The sequence below is a fragment of the Pleurodeles waltl genome, chromosome 1_1, assembly GCF_031143425.1.
Source record: "Pleurodeles waltl isolate 20211129_DDA chromosome 1_1, aPleWal1.hap1.20221129, whole genome shotgun sequence".
Classification (NCBI taxonomy): Eukaryota; Metazoa; Chordata; class Amphibia; order Caudata; family Salamandridae; genus Pleurodeles; species Pleurodeles waltl.
The window spans coordinates 438,761,056-438,779,048 of record NC_090436.1 but is presented as its reverse complement, the minus strand read 5'-3'; the positions used below and the strand labels follow the sequence as shown (position 1 = coordinate 438,779,048).

At 44.0% G+C, this 17,993-nt stretch overlaps 1 protein-coding gene across 1 annotated transcript in view; it reads left to right on the top strand.

Annotated features, from left to right (window-relative positions):
• Positions 1-17,993, top strand: part of GTF2H2C (GTF2H2 family member C) — a 229,619-nt gene that overhangs the window by 103,193 nt on the left and 108,433 nt on the right. Inside the window, exons 7-9 of the mRNA XM_069224368.1 lie at positions 6,603-6,657; positions 8,718-8,823; positions 14,406-14,496. Of these exons, the coding sequence (XP_069080469.1) occupies positions 6,603-6,657; positions 8,718-8,823; positions 14,406-14,496 (252 nt within the window). The remainder of the gene's footprint in view (positions 1-6,602; positions 6,658-8,717; positions 8,824-14,405; positions 14,497-17,993) is intronic.

Here is a 17,993-nt window from a genome sequence, read left to right as displayed (position 1 = left end):
TTCAAGTGGTTCTGCACATGATCTGAGAATGCCAGATGGTGGTGGACTGTAGGCGAGAAATCATTAATGTGCTAAAAGGTCAGTTGGACCACACAGATCTTTACTTGGCTGATTGTTGTATATTGGGCTCTTTCAGTGCCTGCAAGAGATGGATAAAGCTGGCTTTAACTTTTAAACTTTGCACTGCTGTTAGCTTGAAGGCTCATATCAGTGGCATGGAAATCAGAGAAAATTATTTTTTATTAATTTTCGGTGTACAGACCATACATAGACATTAACAGACTCCCAATATTTGGGAGAGACATGACGCAGGATTAAAGCATGTATGAGAGGAGCATATCACAAAGAAAACAGGTAAGGTCCTGAGCTGGACACAAATCAATGTAGCCTTTTAAACCAAAATCCTGGAAACAATTGTAAGCATGTAAGCATCACATATAGAGAAGAAAGTAACAGCCCTTCAAGTTCAGACATCCAATTCCGGGGAGTCTAAAGGCAGTAGATATCTTCTCAGTGGCTGCCATATGTCCTTTGGCTGGGTCGTAGTTGGTTGAAGGGTGGCATAACGTTCACTAATAGTATCACAGTATATGACATTTTTTAGCCAGGCTTTCATAGTGGGGAGTGTATTTGTGCCCCAGTGGAGAGCTATCTCCCAATTGGCCAACAGTCAGGCTATGGCTGTGAATGGTCTTGTCAGTTTGGGGGGGACTTCCACATGGACCAGTAATGCACTCAGGAGATTAGGTGCAAGGGGGGTATCCAACATCAAGATAATTCAATAAAAAAAACAAATCCCTCAGATAGGATGCTGTAGAGTTACAGTTCCAGGGCATGTGAGCAAAGTCAGCAGTAGGCATGTGACATTTAGGACAATTAGAAGAGTCATATAAGCTCTGTGTATGAATGTATAATGTATTAATTTATGGCGGTAGTTGAGGGAAACCAGATGTGTTTGAGCGCAGCAGGCATAACATACCTTGTCTGACCTTGGGTGGCCCAGATCAGTTTCCCAGGATTCTCTACATTTTCCGATCGTGAACCACCTATAGGTCAAGGCAAGCATGGTACAGTTTGGATATAAGCCTGTTAGCCCCGTCTTTTGTAATGATCAGGTTGAGCGGTTGGAATTTCTCTGGTGCCAGTGGGTATGTGGCTATCTGAGCCCGCAGTGCACTCTGGAAGTAGCGGAGTATAAAATGGCCCATGTATGTGGCGGTTAGGAACCGTTCATCCTCCGAACGGGAAAACACATGGCCGTCAGGTAAAAGGTAACCGAAAGTATGGAGATCCAGCACAGTCAGCGTGCATTTAAACAACTCAAAAGTGTTAGTTTGCACCAAGCCCAGCTGGTTATGGTAAAGTGTTTGTATGTCTGTCAGGTACAGGGGTTGACCAGCCGGGAGCAGAGCCCGCAGTGGGGTGGGAGCAGCCAGGTCTTTCAGGTACAGTATAAGGCAAACTGGCATCCGTGTAGTACCAATGATGTGAATAGCTGCACTGTGCTGCCAGATAATAGAGCTGAAAATGGCTTGCAGCATACAGGAGCTGTCGCCTCGGTGAGGGGAAAATGCTCCGACTTAGCCCAGTTGATATGTAATCCAGATAACTTACTAAAGTGGACTATTTATTTATTTTTTATTTAATGCGTTTTTATATAGCGCGGACTTTACCCGAAGGTGTCAGAGCGCTTCACAATAGGCAAAGTAAAGATACAAGAGGAGAGGAATTACAAGTGAGCCTGTTACAAAAGCAAACGTTACATTACATGAGGCAATACGAAAGGAAAAAGTGACGTGTGCAGGTTACAAGAGCAAATAAAGTACGAGTAGAGGTTAAAAAAAAAAATCTCAGGCAGCTCTGCTTCTAGGTTATCTGCTTGGTGTCAGAGCAGAATGCCGTCTGCATAGAGGGAGATTAGCAATGGGCCTGTTCTGAACTGCAGTCCCGTATGCAAATGCTTCTCTTGAAGGTGGCGGACAAGAGGGTCCATTGCAAGTCATGTCAGTGCAGTCCGGCCTGTCGCCCTCTCCATAGCGCCCCCCGGCATACTTGCCAAGATAATTCACCTCATGTTCCACCAGGTCGTGAAATTCCTCAGAAGGGAGGGACGCTCATGAAGGCGCAGTCTTAGCGGACCGGACTCGTCCTCCCAGTCTAGAATTGTCAATCCTGCCTCAACCCGAACAATGCTCTAGTGAATCCCTTTAAGGACCCTGGAATGCTTGGCCATGCAGATTCCTCTGATAAATGCCTTGAATGCCTCCCACAGGGTGGCTTCCGATGTGGCCTGCGATGTGATCGAATCCTTGTTAAGATCGAAATATTCTATGATTGCAGTGCGTAGTTCGGAGCAGAACACTTTGTTGTGGAATGCCATGGCAAGAAAGTGCCAGGGGTGCTCTAATTACCCCATAGTGGGGAAGCGTAATGCAAGTGTGACTGGGGAGTGATTAAATAGGGTACTTGGGAGCTGTGTAACAGATTCAAGCCATGGCAGCAAAGTAGTGGATAATAGCTAGAAATCAATGCAAGACTCCGTGGGATGAGCAGAGTAAAATGTGTATGCCGGTGCAGCTGAGTGGCATGTGCGCCAGGGGTTTCGCATCATGTATGTGTCGCAGATATCATGCGAATGTGCAAGGATCGGGATTTGCCAGTGGGATGAGGGGCCGTGGTGGCCAGCTGTAAATCTGGGAGCATATTAAAATCCCCACCCAGAATAATTTGCTCCGCAACAACTGTGTCGATATGTGTTTGAAGCTATAGGAAGAATTCTGGGGTGTCTGCATTTGGGGCGTAGATGTTGACCGGTAGAAGCTTATGGCCAGCCAGTGTGCCCACAACCAGCATATACCTGCCTTGGTCATTAGCAAATGTGTGGTAAGAATGAAATGGTAGATTCTTATGTATGAGAATGCAGACTTCGCAGGAGTATGAACTGTAGCTATTAAAAAAAAGAGTGATGGGGGGCATCAGTGATTGGCAAAGGGATATTAGGATGTCTGGGGTAGGTGTATTTCTTGAAGAAAGACTATTTGGACGCCGTCTGGCTAAGTATTGCAAGACCAGTTTCCCTTTACGAGGATGATTAGGTCCCCTTATGTTCCATGACATGAAGGTAACATCTATAGTAGACCTCTTCGCAAAGGCAGGGATAGCCATCTGTGCCTAAAGTGTTTCGATAATGCTGCCACGTATGGTTGACCTGTACTACAAACTATACAACAAAACAAACAATAACAAGTCAGCTGTTCCGTACCCCACCCCACCTCACCCCTTCTCCCCTCCCATACCTGGCAAGAACATGCAAAGTGGATCCCAAGAAATCGAAAAGGAAAATAACGATATTTCAATAAAGCACAGAGTGGTATCAGCCATAGTGAGTGTAGCAACACTGCAGCGGACAGCGCCTAATATTAACTTATTTATCATAATGAGTGTCGTATGAATGAGTTGTCTGTGGCAGTCATTGTCCCTCACAGTAGTGTGACAATACAAAATACCTCCGTTTTAAGTACTGGGGGCGAAAGTCATACCTGCGGTAGTCAAAACAAATGTGTTGCTTCTCAGTCTGGAGGAAAAAGGTCTGGAAGCCACCGGAGTTGTCTGGTGACGAACGGTCCAGAGAAGCAGGGACTGCAGAGGACTGCTCTCTAGAGCACTTCCTACAGAAAGCCATCACCTCAGCAGGATTGCCGAATAAACGTGGCTTGCCATTGATGCCCACACGGAGCCTAGCCGGGTACTGCATACATATCTGAGGACCAGTTTCTGGGGAGCAGCCTTTGCATCAAGAATTTTACGTCTGGCCTCCTGGACCGCCATAGTGAAGTCAGGCTACAGTGAGATCGTTGTGCCCTGATACTGAAGCGGGCTCCTTTCTTTCTAATTTACTACTGAACAAGGACGTAATGTGACACCTGAATGTAGCATACCAGGAGGCAATCACAAAAAGACCACAGTAAATAAATAGTGCTATGTTAAAAAAGAGTAAATAAATGCACTGATAACGTAATGGGGTATGGCCTCTCTTACGTGTGTCTGTAAAACTGACGTTTGTTCTTGAATTTTTGTCCTGAATTTTGACCCTTTGTCCTGAATTTTTGTCCTGAATTTTGACCCTTTGTCCTGAATTTTTTACAGTCCTGTCCAGAATTTGCCTCAGTGCCAGGTGGTCACCATAGTTGGCAGCCGAAGGTGCACGCAGCAGGCATCAAAGGCCCAGTAGGCTGCATCGCTGGAGTGCACCAATTACACCTCACACAGTTTCGAGCAAATCCATAGCAGCAGTCAGGCCCCTGGAGGGAGGTGTGGGGGGGTATGTGCTGGTGGAGGGGTTGGTTGGCACGAGTTGTATTTTGATTTGCATCTCAGGCTCACCTGCAGCCCCTGTTGCCGAGGGGCCTGGGTCTGCAGGAGTGTCTCAGCGGGTGGCTGCAGAGGACCCAGCCCGCAACTTTGCATGACTGCCAACCCCGAGGGGTGTTTAGGAGCCACTGGTCATCTGCCCAGCCCACACGTTATCACTTCATCATGTTTAATGGGCTGATCCGACGGATCTTCAGTGCCAAGGGCTCATGTTGGTTCCTGGCTCTCCTCCTTAACAAATGTAATAGCAAATTCTTTAGCTGAGGCACTGTGGAAAGTTAGACATTACACGGGGAGGCGAAAAGGGGTTTTAGGAAGGACCCAGTTTAAACAAAAATGGAATGGTTTGCTGCTAACATGAACACCTAATGATGATATTGTCTAACCGCTTGTGAAATCCAGATTGTACAAGAATAACAAAACAATGAAATGGTTATGTAGACGTTATAGTTGCATATGATACTATGATCTTCCCTTTCATTAAAGATCCTTCAAAAATTCACTGAAAAAGCAAAGGTTAAAGTGATGGCACTTGGGTGTTGAAATGGGTTTAGAAAGTACACAAACACTGAAATTCAAAAGTTCAGTGAATTAACTATAACATGCAGCCCCACCATGCAGTGCTACAACATCACTCATTTCTATGTTTAAAAATAAATGTACAGTAATATTTCATTACCATTCATAACTCCCATGAATCAAGTGGGGAGGAACCGGTAGTGACGCCCTCAAAAGGCTGTAATGAAAAAAGGAATTAGTAAAAACATCCAGTGAACAAGGCTATGTAAGGCTTAAATGCATTGGGACTAGGCCAGGCTGAAACGCGTTGGGACTGGGCCTTCGTCCTAGCCCTGTGGTCAGCCACCCCAGCAGGCAGCCAACCTCCCTGAGCCAATAGTGGTCCTGGGGACTCCATCCCCTGGGGCCACAGTACATTAAAATGAGGAATGGGTAGTGCAGACCCCACTCCCAGAGCCTATCATGTTCCCTGGGACCCTGTCCTCTAGGGCCCACCTGAATCATAGGTGGGTGCCCCAGTGTGCACCCGGGGCAGCTACTGAGCCGCATGTAGTTAAGCTGAGCAGGGGAGCCCAAGGCCCTCTGCCATCCCAGACGGCTCCCTGTATGCTGAAGTAGCCAGCATAGCTTCCGCCAGGATGGAGTATCTCTGTTATGTATGCCCCTTCTGGGCAGGGAAATAGAAGTTTGCCCCCAACTGGCTGCTGCAGGCATGGAAGGCATGTTTGCTCCTGCCCGGTGGGGGATTTAAAATTGCTCCTGCCAGGCGGGAGCCAAAGACATGTTTCCCTGCCTGCGGTAATGCGGGTAGGGAAGCTACTCTGTCCCGGGGTGGGCTCCTCAGGACAGAGTAATAGACCTAGCCCCCGGGGTTGGAGTCAATGGGGCCTTGAGAGGCTCAGGGAGGTGGGGGGGCACGTGTCTCCCCTCTCCCCCCCATTTATCTTTTTAAGGGGGGTACTTGTCCCCTGACCCATTTTAACTTAAGGGGATGGGATGGTACTATGTGAAAACCCTAAATTCTGTAGTTAAATATTTGTTGCATAAAAAAGTATAAAAAATATAGCTCAACAAAAGTGTGTGTGTGTGTGTGTATATATATATATATATGTGTATGTGTGTATATATATATATATATATATAGTTTTTTAAAGAGGTATTCGGAGCCTAATTATGATAAAATAATAACCACAGTATCTAGTGCTCTTCTAGTGTTATTCAACATTTGCAAACTAGATTGTGGTACTCCTGCTTAAGTGGGCAGGATTGAAATGCCGAGGAAAGTTTGACCATATCTTATTCCAAGTTGGTAGTCTCAGAAAAGATCATCATAACTACACAGGTGTCCTAGGAAGTATATGTCCTCATGTCCTCGTCATGTTGGTTAAACCTATCCTTCAAAGTGAGTATTGCTATCGAACAGAAGAGAAAAAGCCCTCTTCAAGTCACTTTGCCCAATCTAAGGAATAAGCGAGAACATGAATTGCTATTGATAACATCACAGTTAGTGACTTCAAGTTGTCAGACATGAAAGTAGTTTGAGTTGCAGAAGGAAGTTCCACCAGAAGATCCACCTTTAAGTGTAATAGGAAGTAAGCTGAGGGGCGCGCATCAACATGTACAACACCCCCCCGAAGAAAGATCTTGCCCGCTGATTTGTTTAACGAACCCTTCCACCTCAGATGTCTAATTACATATATGTTGATTTACAGGTCGGTCTCATTGTAACCAAGAGCAAACGAGCAGAAAAACTAACAGAACTTGCAGGTAAACGGTGATTTTTTTTTTTTTTTTGTAGTGAAACATTATTTCTCTCATCCTTTCTTTTACATATGATATCATGATATTTAGGTAAAATTGAAAAAAAAACTTGTCACAGTTGTGAAGTTTAATGATGAGCATAAATGTGAAATGAACTTTCTATTAAGAATGCCATTTCACGTTCTTGTAAATATAAAAGGGCAGTCACTGGGCACCCTCGCTGTAGACAGATATGTGCCCAGCTAGCGAGGTGCTAAAATATTTATTTGTTTACCTTTTCCATAAACATCCCTAGATATACTAGGATCTGCGTGACTAACTTTAGTGTGGGCGGGGTGGGGGCACGGTCTGTCTGTGCTCAACAGTAGATCTCTCCACAGATCGGAGATAGAAGTGGTTGCGGTAGAAGTCTGGCACAGTGACCTGAATTCAACACCAAGTTTTTCGTAAATTTAACTGAAACAGAATTGTTATGCATCCTTGTGCCGAGCACTCCACTATGGACAATTCTGCACTGGAGCCCCATCCAAAATAAAAAGTAAAATTATTTTCATGCTGAGGTCCAAGTGTGGCCATACTTTCACTTTTTTCTTCGTGAGTAGAGCACAGTAAGATTAAAATAAACACTTTCGTTGCGGGCATATCACCTTAGTTTTATGGCTTAGTCATAAAATGAGTTTTGATTGCCAGTGACCCTGTTTTATGTTGCATTATTTGCTTTAAAGTCTTGAAAAAAAATTGACTAGCTATTTAATTTGTTCTTGGTCAGGCACCCATCTATGAATAGGTTCTAGAACAGGAGTGGTTTACTGCATTTCCTTATGCATAAAAGTTCTTTTGAGTTAAAATGGAAAAGGGTGACCTGTTCGACAGGTGTGGATTTATTCATAAGAATGATTGTCCCTTTTGTTCAGGTTGTCTTTACGTCATGTTAGTAACCAACTTTGGCAGGATAGTTTGGAATGAGAGAACGTGTTCTGTTTTATAGCATTGTGAGTATTTTTATGATGATCATGCTGCTTTCGATATTTAGGCTTATGTAGGTTTTGGAGTTCTTTAATATTCGTTCTGTTATGTTTTGTAATTTTTAGGGTCGAGCCTGCGTTGCATGCGCTCGCGCATGCATATTGCAGCGAGACTCTTTTGTATTTAGAAAAGGGCTCGGAGCCCTGTCAACTTCACGTCAGTGTTTTTTATTGGTTCGTGGGCTTCCCTAATAAAATCTGCTTGCTTTCATTAGTCGAAGGCACGCAAACGTCATGCCTTTTCCGGTGGCTAGCCCTCCTCGAGCGCAGCGACCAAGTGCAGAAAACATGCGAGGCTCGCTGTTTTCCATGGGCTCATGGACTTTTTTTTCTCTAATTTACGAGCGCTTTACATACTTGATTTCACTTTTTCGGGTTATGTACATAAATGCACTTTTGCCCGAGAGGTGAAAAGTCGGGTTAAGAGTTTACAATGCTATCAGCTCTAACATGAGCAAACGCGAGACCCGTCGCATTGTAAATGCTTGTTATAAGCACATTGCTAGATTTTGAGGGCGTCTATGAGTGGGATGTGGTAGAGATCCAGCACCTAGATTGACTCCCTCACTAGTGGAGAAGGGTTTATCTTATTTGTTATATACGTTTTCACTTGCGCCATTAATTTAGCTCTCAGTTGTTGGGTTCAGGTTAGCAGGACCTGGGCTTTTTTCTGGTAAAGTACAAGGCCATCATGTTCTATGGGCAGTTTATGCTGGAGGTAACCAGAGGTACATTCACTTAGCAAAACATTTAACCTTTTCTTTCACATTGTGATTGCGTGCAAAATATGGTTGGTATTTTCTTGAAACGGGGTGTTTCACCTGAAATTGTTAAAAATAGAGAGTGCGTTGATCCAGGTGGTCTCAGCTGTATTATTGTTTTTGTTTGTGCTTTTTACATGCTGGTATATGAATATATTACCACTCACAGGTATTGTTTTAGTACTGACAAATAGAACACACATAAAGATTGCTTAATGACTAGCCACAATTGCTTAATTGTTCTAATTGACATTAGATATCAACGCTCTTCTAATTGCAGGAAATCCAAAGAAGCACATAACCGCCCTCAAGAAAGCTGTTGATATGACTTGCAGTGGGGAACCATCATTGTTTAACTCTTTGTCTTTGGCCATGCAGACTCTGAAGTTAGTATATGGGGTACATGGGGTTCTTGTAAAATTGTTCTTTTCCATATTTACACTAATTATCTACTGACCCTTTAAAGTATGTTTCTGGCTGGTGATCATGTACAAAGGGCATTTCTTGACACCTGTCTGATCATTATTGGGAGGTGAGTATTCAAGTCATTTTCAATATTGGATGTTAAATGTTAATAAGGAAATCAACTTAAAACTATCAGTCCCACTTCACCATTTTTCACAGTGAAAAAAAACAGACTGCATATATATATGGACACAAAGGAATTACAACATTCACAAACAATACACACATTCTCCTGAGTTTGGGGTTCTATTTCTTTTTTTTTATAAGCAAGTTCCTGATTCCCACACACTAGCGGTAGTGGTTATTCTCCATTCATTCTGGAGAAACCCTGTCGGGTAGCAATGTGCTTTGCAAAATGATGATATAATAATAATAACAGTAATAATAATAATTCACTATAGGCAACATTCAGGTTAAGCCCCACTAGTAGCCCAAGTTTCAGGAGTCCCTCTCCGACTCTTTATTAAAGTCAGGTGTTCTTGTGCTGAGGCACTATATGACATGCAATATTTCCCTGGGCTGTCTAGCCTGTAATGAGGCTCACCCACACCAGCAGGGTCTGAATGACCAGTATTGTCAAGCGGGCCCCCCCTCATGGGTGCTGAAGCTGTAGTGTCTGTCTCCGGTAAGTTCTTCAAAGTTGTTCGGAATACGGGGGTCACCAACAATCCTCACTCTACACAGGCTGTGGTGCAATTGGCATGGCAGCAATCTTCAAGAGGACCTCACCTGGCATTCGGGGTCACCAACTTTACCCTGCACACGGGCAATGACCCGATTAGTGCACCTGGTGTCTCCTCACACCTCGCTACAGGATTCCAATTGCCAGGATCCCACACTGGACCTCACTTCCTCCAACTCTCTCCTCTTCCTCACAGGGCGCACTGTTCTTGGTAAGCAGGCAGGTGCTAGTGCTCCAGGCTTTAGGGGCAGGTTAGTCCGTTGGTGATGTCCTCTTACCCCGTTGAGAGACTGGCAGGCCTTGGCGCCCAGTCCTGGTCACAAACAGAAGCCTTGCAGAGCTTCTCCTCCTCCCACAGCTGGACTGGCTGCTTGATATTTGACAGTTTTGGGGGTCTCAAGCTCCCCTTCTTTTGATCAATGTCCATACGCCAAATGTGAATTAGAGTCTGAGTCTTTGAAGTTTAAGTTGGGATCTGCTTCCTTTTCAAATGCCCTTGTCTCTTTCTTCAGAAAGCATCTTGCAGCAGGAGCAACTCCAACTCTGATAGCTCCACAACACAGGCCATGGGAGTGACTAGAATTTCACACCTGGATGTCAGTGGTATGCTTATTGAAAGGACTTCAGCCCTGTTCTTTATGATTCTCTTATAAGTCCCTTCTTATTCCAGAGATGTGTCCTGGCCCCATATGTGAATGAAAGAGCACCCTTCGAAGTGAACTGATGTGCCTGACTCTCCCTTTCTCCAGTGTGTCCCACCCAGCTCACAGTACAGTAGCATGCCATAAATCTGTTTGGGGGGGGGGGGGGATCTACCTTTTCATGTTCCACCATTTAGCAGTGGGTCTACCAGAAATGAAATCCAGAATCTTCCATGTTTTGTGTACCATTCATAGGCACCCATACACCCAGCACATGCATACACACACTGCACAGCACTACATCTTACTTGTAGTGTATTGTTCAAACCCACACACACACCCAGCACATACCTATGACATACCCTCACTGCCTTCTCTGTATTGTACTAGTCAGAGTCACATATACACCAGCACATGTATAACAGGCATACATCGTACAGCGCTATATATCAACCTGATGTAAACCAAGGGTGAGAGATAAACGCACAATATTGAAACTCTGAGTAAGTGAGCCTGTAGGCCTCACTCCAGTAACACAGGTAACAAGGCCTGCTCACTCCTACTGATCACTAAATGGTAGGCTGCCGCCACTGCTCTCATGCTGCTTAATTCCTGGCAGGGGCAGTAGCCTTTCCCCAGTAAGAGGGCACCGCTTTGGGCCCACCTCCTGTTACAAAAAGACCACAGTTTGGGAGGCAGACTTATGTCATCGCCACATGCATGGTCCATGTTCGCCCATGACAACAGAAATCAGCTTCAGGGGTCCAGGATTCATTAGAGTTCTGGCACTCGGAGCAGGAGTATACTTCTTTCTCCATGCAAGGGACTATTCCGTCGCAACACTGAATGTACAGTCCATCTTGTGGTGTTTGGTATGCCACAGCATTTCTGCCTCTCTCCTTTGCTTTTTAAGTTATGCATCTAACCACTGCATGAAAGCTTCCTGGAATCTGGTGTGTTGGGCTAGAGTTATTTGGAATATATATGGATTATTTTCTCCTCTCAGGATCTATCTGTTGACATTTGCTAATGGGATCTTTGAGATCATTTGACTGTGGATGTCAAGGAACTGACTAAGCCTAAGCATTTAGAAAATGGAGTTCACATTAGCCTGAATTAAATTTAGGGAAAATATGCAACAACTCAGCAGGAAGACACTAATATATGAGTACTAGTCCAATCGTATACCTTGGGGAGTACTCCTTGAGGCATGAATGTCCTTGCATTGCCAAGCCAATGCTCTGGATATGCTAAACAGAGATGCTACACTGGGTTCAAATGTATCAGGGAGAGGCAAAATGGGCTAAGATAGCAAGAACAGTAATGGGAGTTAATTTGCGTTAGTACAACAGCCTAGTTGTCAGTACTTCAAAAAATAATTAAAGAGAAGTCCTCTAGAATGAGGCTTAAAGGGTAGTTATCAGCAACCTTAAGAGCATATTAACCCTTCTTGAAAAACATTGCTTTTGTTTGTAGGCAGAATTGAAGTTTAAGGCGATCAATGCAAATGCATCAGGATACTTTGAGGACTGCATCACAATATGCCATCCACACCAGCTTCGGAGCCCTAGTGGGGAAACAGCTTCTTCTAAATGCTGCCATCACAGAGGAGGATCTCTCCCTTCCCAGTACAGCATGCAGTGCAATAATCTACTGGACCACCCACATCTAGAGAAGTTGCAAAGGCCACTCTGAAAAGCACTCCTGATGCACCTGTTTTGATTGTTTAGGAGATTCGTCCTTCTGTTTTCAGGCAGTGATTGGATGTCACTGAGTCCTTAAGCCCTGTATACATACTCATTAAGATGGTGATGACTGTGAATGACATCACATTGTTTCTCTGCTGCATGAGATTATAAAGTAAAAAAAGAGTTGTAAAACGTTGTTCCTCAAGAGTGCCCTTTGTACATGTTTATATAAGCCTCTGGCAGGCATTTGAAGCAAATTAAAAGTGAAGTGTACCCATCTCTTTGGGCCTAGTAGTGCAAAAGGGTACTCCCGGCCATTGTGAAAAGTGAACCTTACAATTCAATTTAAACTCTCTATGACCTCTGTAAGAAATTGTGTTATTAATTGGGCTGTGACTACCCATCTCAAAGAATAATCCCAACACTTGTCAGGGTGAACCCTTAAAGTCCCTAAATTCACCTGAGCTCAACACTCTGGTAGCTATGGCAGAGTCAGATAGGCATAACTTAGGGCAAAGTGTAAGTTATTTATACAGTTCTTTTTTTACCCAACGTTTTATCAGATTTTGACATAAATTGATAATTCTTACCAATATTTTTCAACAATCCAACTTCTTCAGTTGGAAGATCACTACATTTGTTGGATGTCAGAAGAGTCCGGAAGTAGTATGTAGACAGAAGAACAGACCTACATAAAGTGAGTCAAATAATCATTAACTATGGTCTGCTCCAGACCAATATGGCTTCTTCTAAATAATCCATTGCTAGATCTGTAGCTTCTTGCATTCCTTTTTGCCACCAGTTAACCAACAAATCTCTTCTAGAGAAACCAAAAGCAAATTCTACACACAGTGAAGGAGGTTCTGCTGCCTGGTTAAGAAAAGTACTGTTAACAGAGATTTGTGAGGCAGCTACCAGGAAATTCGTACACACATTTACAAAATACTACTGTTTAGCTGAAGATTCACAAGCTGGCACATTAATAGCTCAAGCCACTTTGAAGAATTTGTTTGTTTGAATGATTTAGCACAAAATGAAATAATGGTTGGAGTGTTGAAATTTTTCAAACACTCGTACCTCAGCGCTTGCCACGTCACCCCAGTTTGGACCCATGTGAAAAGTCCAGCCAGAACTGCCGAGTCAGGTCCTCCCTGCACCGGAAAAAACATCCTAGGATCGGTTTCAGGGTATCACCCCTCATCAGCCAGACTAGCTTGAATCCAGTGGCGCAGCGAGCAAGGGACCCACGTCTGGGTATCCCCCTGCCACTTAGGGCGCTAAAGCAAAACCACAAAATAAGATGATTGGCGGAGAGCAGGATCAAGGCTGATTTGCATATGTCTGCATCCAAACTGGAATGGCATGGCAAGCAAAATAATGATGGATTAAACCCAGGTCTGTGACTGGGGGTGAATGCTTGACAATGTTCAGCATTCCGTTCATCATCTTTTTGTGTTGCTTAAATGATTTCCCGAGTTTATTATAAATACACAATATGATTCTTCGTTGTGATTGCATTGTAGGAATCCTTACTGAAGTCATAAACAACTCGCCCTCCTACCCGGTTGTCAATAGCTTTTAGTAAGAAGGTCTTACATCATAGCCATCCAAACGAAGTGGAGCTGTGAGAAAAACTGCCAGTAAAATGCATGCTTGACCAGAGAACTCAATGGCTTCTTAAAGATACAGTGCTCTTTTTAGGCATTTCAAAGTGGTTTTTTTTTTTCCCCTTTTTAAACAAATGCTTGTTAAGCTTGGGATGTCAGCTTATTGAAGGAGTCACCACCAGAATATTTCACAGTGAGGTGTCCACCTCCAACTAAAGATTGGCTTTCATATGTAAAAGAAGTGTTCATAGGTCAGAAGCACATAAGCAAAAATATTCTATGCTTATGACGTCAGTGAGGATTCCTGCAATGCAGACCGAGGATTACAAGTAATATTGTTTTACGCATACCTAGCAGTTTATTTTACATAGGATGCAGAAAGACACACTTTTGTTGTGGCTGTTGGTATACATATTAATCCAGTTCTGGTGTTTATGCTAATATGAAAATGTATAATACATTTTTAACTGATTTACATAGTTTTAAACTTTAATGAGTAAGAGTTTATATCGTCTTGAGGATGTGTCAGTTCATAACTAGACAAACAACCCTGAGATGACTAATCTCACAAAAGCCAATCTTAAAAGAAAGCTATGCCATGGTGTAGTTTAACATGATCATGGAAAATTTATGTATATGCGTATGTTTCGTGTGTGCAACGCAAATCTAGCAGAAATACAGTGGAGCATTAAATAGGGACAAAAGCAGAGAGGCAGGTTATGTGTGAATGAACAGGTAGCTACGTTCTGAGTGTTAAAGTGGACTTTTACTTCATTGTGGTGTAGTGTTCTTGAAAAAGGCTCTCTCCTAATTAACAACCTCTTAAATGGTTTTCAACACATAAACCCACCGAATGGTAAACTATTTTCCTCTTATCTATCACAGGCACATGCCAGGGCATACAAGCAGAGAGGTTCTAATTATTTTTGGCAGCCTGACTACCTGTGATCCATCAAACATCTATGAACTAATAAAGGTATGAGCAAGGATCGACCATTGTGACTCTTAATACATTCGAAACAGTGTCCTCACACTTTCTGGTAATGTAGATAGAATGTATTCACACATTTGTGACATGAGCTCACTATCTTCTTGTGAAGGCAGACACAATTCCATTGCAGGGATCCAACAGGCAGAGCATTCGGAGTTTGGACAAGCATTGGTTTAAGTAAAACTTGACGAAGGTATTTGATCCTTAAAGTAAATAGATTAATTTAGTCGCTCTTTTCTGTTATACGCAGCCAGTTTATCTTTTCAATGATGGCATGTGTTTATATAAGTGTCACTTTTCAGATCACATAAACTGGAGTTTTTAAAGTGCCATTGCAGCCACAGAAGATTTTACAGTTTTTCCTTTAAAATACTAATTGTTATTGTGCATTGCAAAAACTTCAAATATGGCCTGTATTTCAGTCCCAAATGAGTATCCTTCTGGTTTCCTAGCATTTGAAAATGTCAAGTGTGTGTTACTGTGACTGATGGAGTTAACTACAATATTGACATAGGCACTAGCACCATTCTAATTAATTGATAGAAACGTACATATTTAAATGAAACTCTTACTAGAGAACGTGTACTTCTTGTCATTGTTCTAGCTTTTATAAAGCCTTTTCAGAATAAACACATTTTGATGTCTCCCCTAAATATGTCCATAAACCCTTTGATAAATCTTAATGGCAAATCGAATTGTCTGTTCTAAAAGAATTTACTTAAGCAGGTCATTGTTCTGTTATGGTATACTGAGTTACTTTGTCTCTGAATAACGTTTTTCTGTGTTGGTATGCCATTGTAGCATTGTTGGCTATCTGGAATTATGCCATTCCACATTTTAAGATTGAGGTGTAATGATCTAGGTGATATTGGTATCCCATCTTCACTTTTATATTTTGACCTAATGAAGGTCTGCAGTTCTGTGTATCCTCTTCAGTGTCTTTAGAGTGAAAATTGTTATACGTGGCATCCTTGGTGTGGTTTTTCCTAACTTTTTGCCCTTTGACCTCCTGTTTTTCGGACTCATTTCGAATGGCTGTTAGGATTCTGCACACTTTACCCCTGCTGCCCAGTGTTAAAGTGTAGGTGCTCTGTACTCTAAAACATGTTGATATTGGCTTATTCACAATTGGCATATTTAATTTACTTGTAAGACCCTCATAAAGTGCCCTATAGGTGCCCAGGGCCTGTAAATTAAATGCCACTATGGACCTTAAGCACTGATTGTGCCACCCACTACCGTAGCCCTTAGACAAGTACCATAGGCACACAATCAGTACATGAGAAACACTACTCAAGAAGGAGATCCACACCAATTTACAAAAATAACAAGTATCTATATATTTGTGTGGACATCAGGAGCAATACGATCAAGTACATACATTTTGTAATAGAAATTATTACAGTTTTGAGAAGTTGACACTTAGTGCAGTTTTCTGAAGCTGCACTGTTAACCTATGGAGGGAAAACAAATATGGCAAACAGGTACTCTACAGCAACTTACAGGACCAATCTTCTAGTCTTAAGGTGACTGGGGCATGTCTTGGGCCACACTACCAGGTCACCTCGGGAGACACTGGGGCAGCTGAGTGCATTGGTGCAGTTGAGTGTCGGGTGCCCGATTTAAGTCACTGGTGATTAGTCTAGGAAAAAAGGATGCTGCAGGTGATGACTGGGGGACCGGTCAGGGTGAGCCACCAAGTGGGCTCAGTTCTTGCGATTCTCAGGGATGCAGGGACACTAGTGGTGCTTTTCTCTTCGGTCTGGGGCATCTAGGTTCTTGGACCATCTGGTTTCCGTCACCTGTGGTGGTCGCAGTGGAGGGGGCCTACAGAAAACAGGCTGCATACGTGGACTGCGGGGGACCAGTCCTGCTGAACAAACAAGTGGGCTCATGTCTCGCGAGCCTCAGGAACGTAAGGACACCAGTGGTCTTCTTCTCCTTGGCTCGGGGCGTTTGAGTGCAGTGGACCGTCGGGTTGCCATCAACAGAGGTTGTTGCAGTTGAAACGGGCCTGCACAAAGAGGTTGCAGTGGGATACCCACAGTGGACTTTCTTTGGAGATGCTGGGACCATTGGCCCACTTCAAACTCAGGCTAGTGGGCGTGGGTGCAGTGGTGCTGTCCAGCATTGGGTTTTGGCGGTCCGTAGTCCTCTTCAGTGTTTCTTGGATATCTTCAAGGATGCTTGGGAGCAGCTCCTCTACTCCACAAGAGTTCCTTGTGCTGGGGTGAAGCTGGCAGTCTTCCCAGGCTTTTGAAGGTTTCAGCAGGAGGACAAGGCATATTTCTCTCAATTGTCAGTCAGCAGGCAGACTGGCAGGGTTCTTCCAAGTTAGTCAATGGTCTTCAGTTCTCGCCTTTTACATCTCTGGAGTTGACCCTCTTCTTCTTCAGGTCAGCAGGCTCTTATTTCCTGGCTCCAGGGTCTCCCCCAGATACTGAAGTTAGGGCTGTTTGGGGGAGTGTAGACTGTGCACAGCATGTGAATCTGCAGCGACTAATGCCACGAACAGATGTACACTGGGTAAGTGACATTTTCCATATATATATATATGTTCGGTGGCATGTGTAGCTGCAGATACACATGCTGTGCACATCCCGCCATCTGGTGTTGGGCTCGGAGTGTTACAAGTTGTTTTTCTTCGAAGAAGTCTTTTCGAGTCACGAGATCGAGGGACTCCTCCCATTTCGACTCCATTGCGCATGGGCGTGGACTCCATCTTAGATTGTTTTTTTTCCGCCATCGGGTTCGGAAGTGTTCCTTTTCGCTCCGTGTTTCGGGTCGGAAAGTTAGTTAGAATCTCGGAAAAATTGTCGGTATTGTTTGCGTTCGGTATCGGGTTAGTTATAACAGATCGACACCGATTTTTGAAGAGCTCCGGTGGCCCTTCGGGGTTTTTTCGATCCCCCCGTCGGGGCCTGGTCGGCCCGGCCACATGTCTCTTCAAGGCTGATGGAACGGACCCCATTCCGCTTCTGCCCAAAATGCCATAACAAGTATCCATATACAGATCAGCATCTGGTCTGTAACTTGTGTCTGTCTCCAGAGCACAAGGAGGATACCTGTGAAGCCTGTCGAGTGTTTCGGTCGAGGAAGACATTAAGAGACCGAAGAGCAAGAAGACTGCAGATGGCGTAGGCGCCGACAGGACAAGGGCGTTTCGAGGAGGAAGAAGAAAGCTTCTCCATCCATGAATCGGACTCGGACGAGCTCGATCCCGAAGAAACGCCGAAAACCGTGAGTAAGACATCGAAACATAAAACTCACGAGAAGACAACAAAAGCCCAGGGGACGTCACAGCCAACAGGCCATGGCTTAACCCGAAAGATAGGTGACCGATCATCGGCACCGACAAAGGGCATGCATGTGGCGAAGTCATCCGACTCCGGTCGAGATACCGCCACACAGCAATCTCGGGCCCGAGACACCGTCCCGAACAGATTCGGCACAGAGACAGTGGCACCGAAATGGTTCGGCAC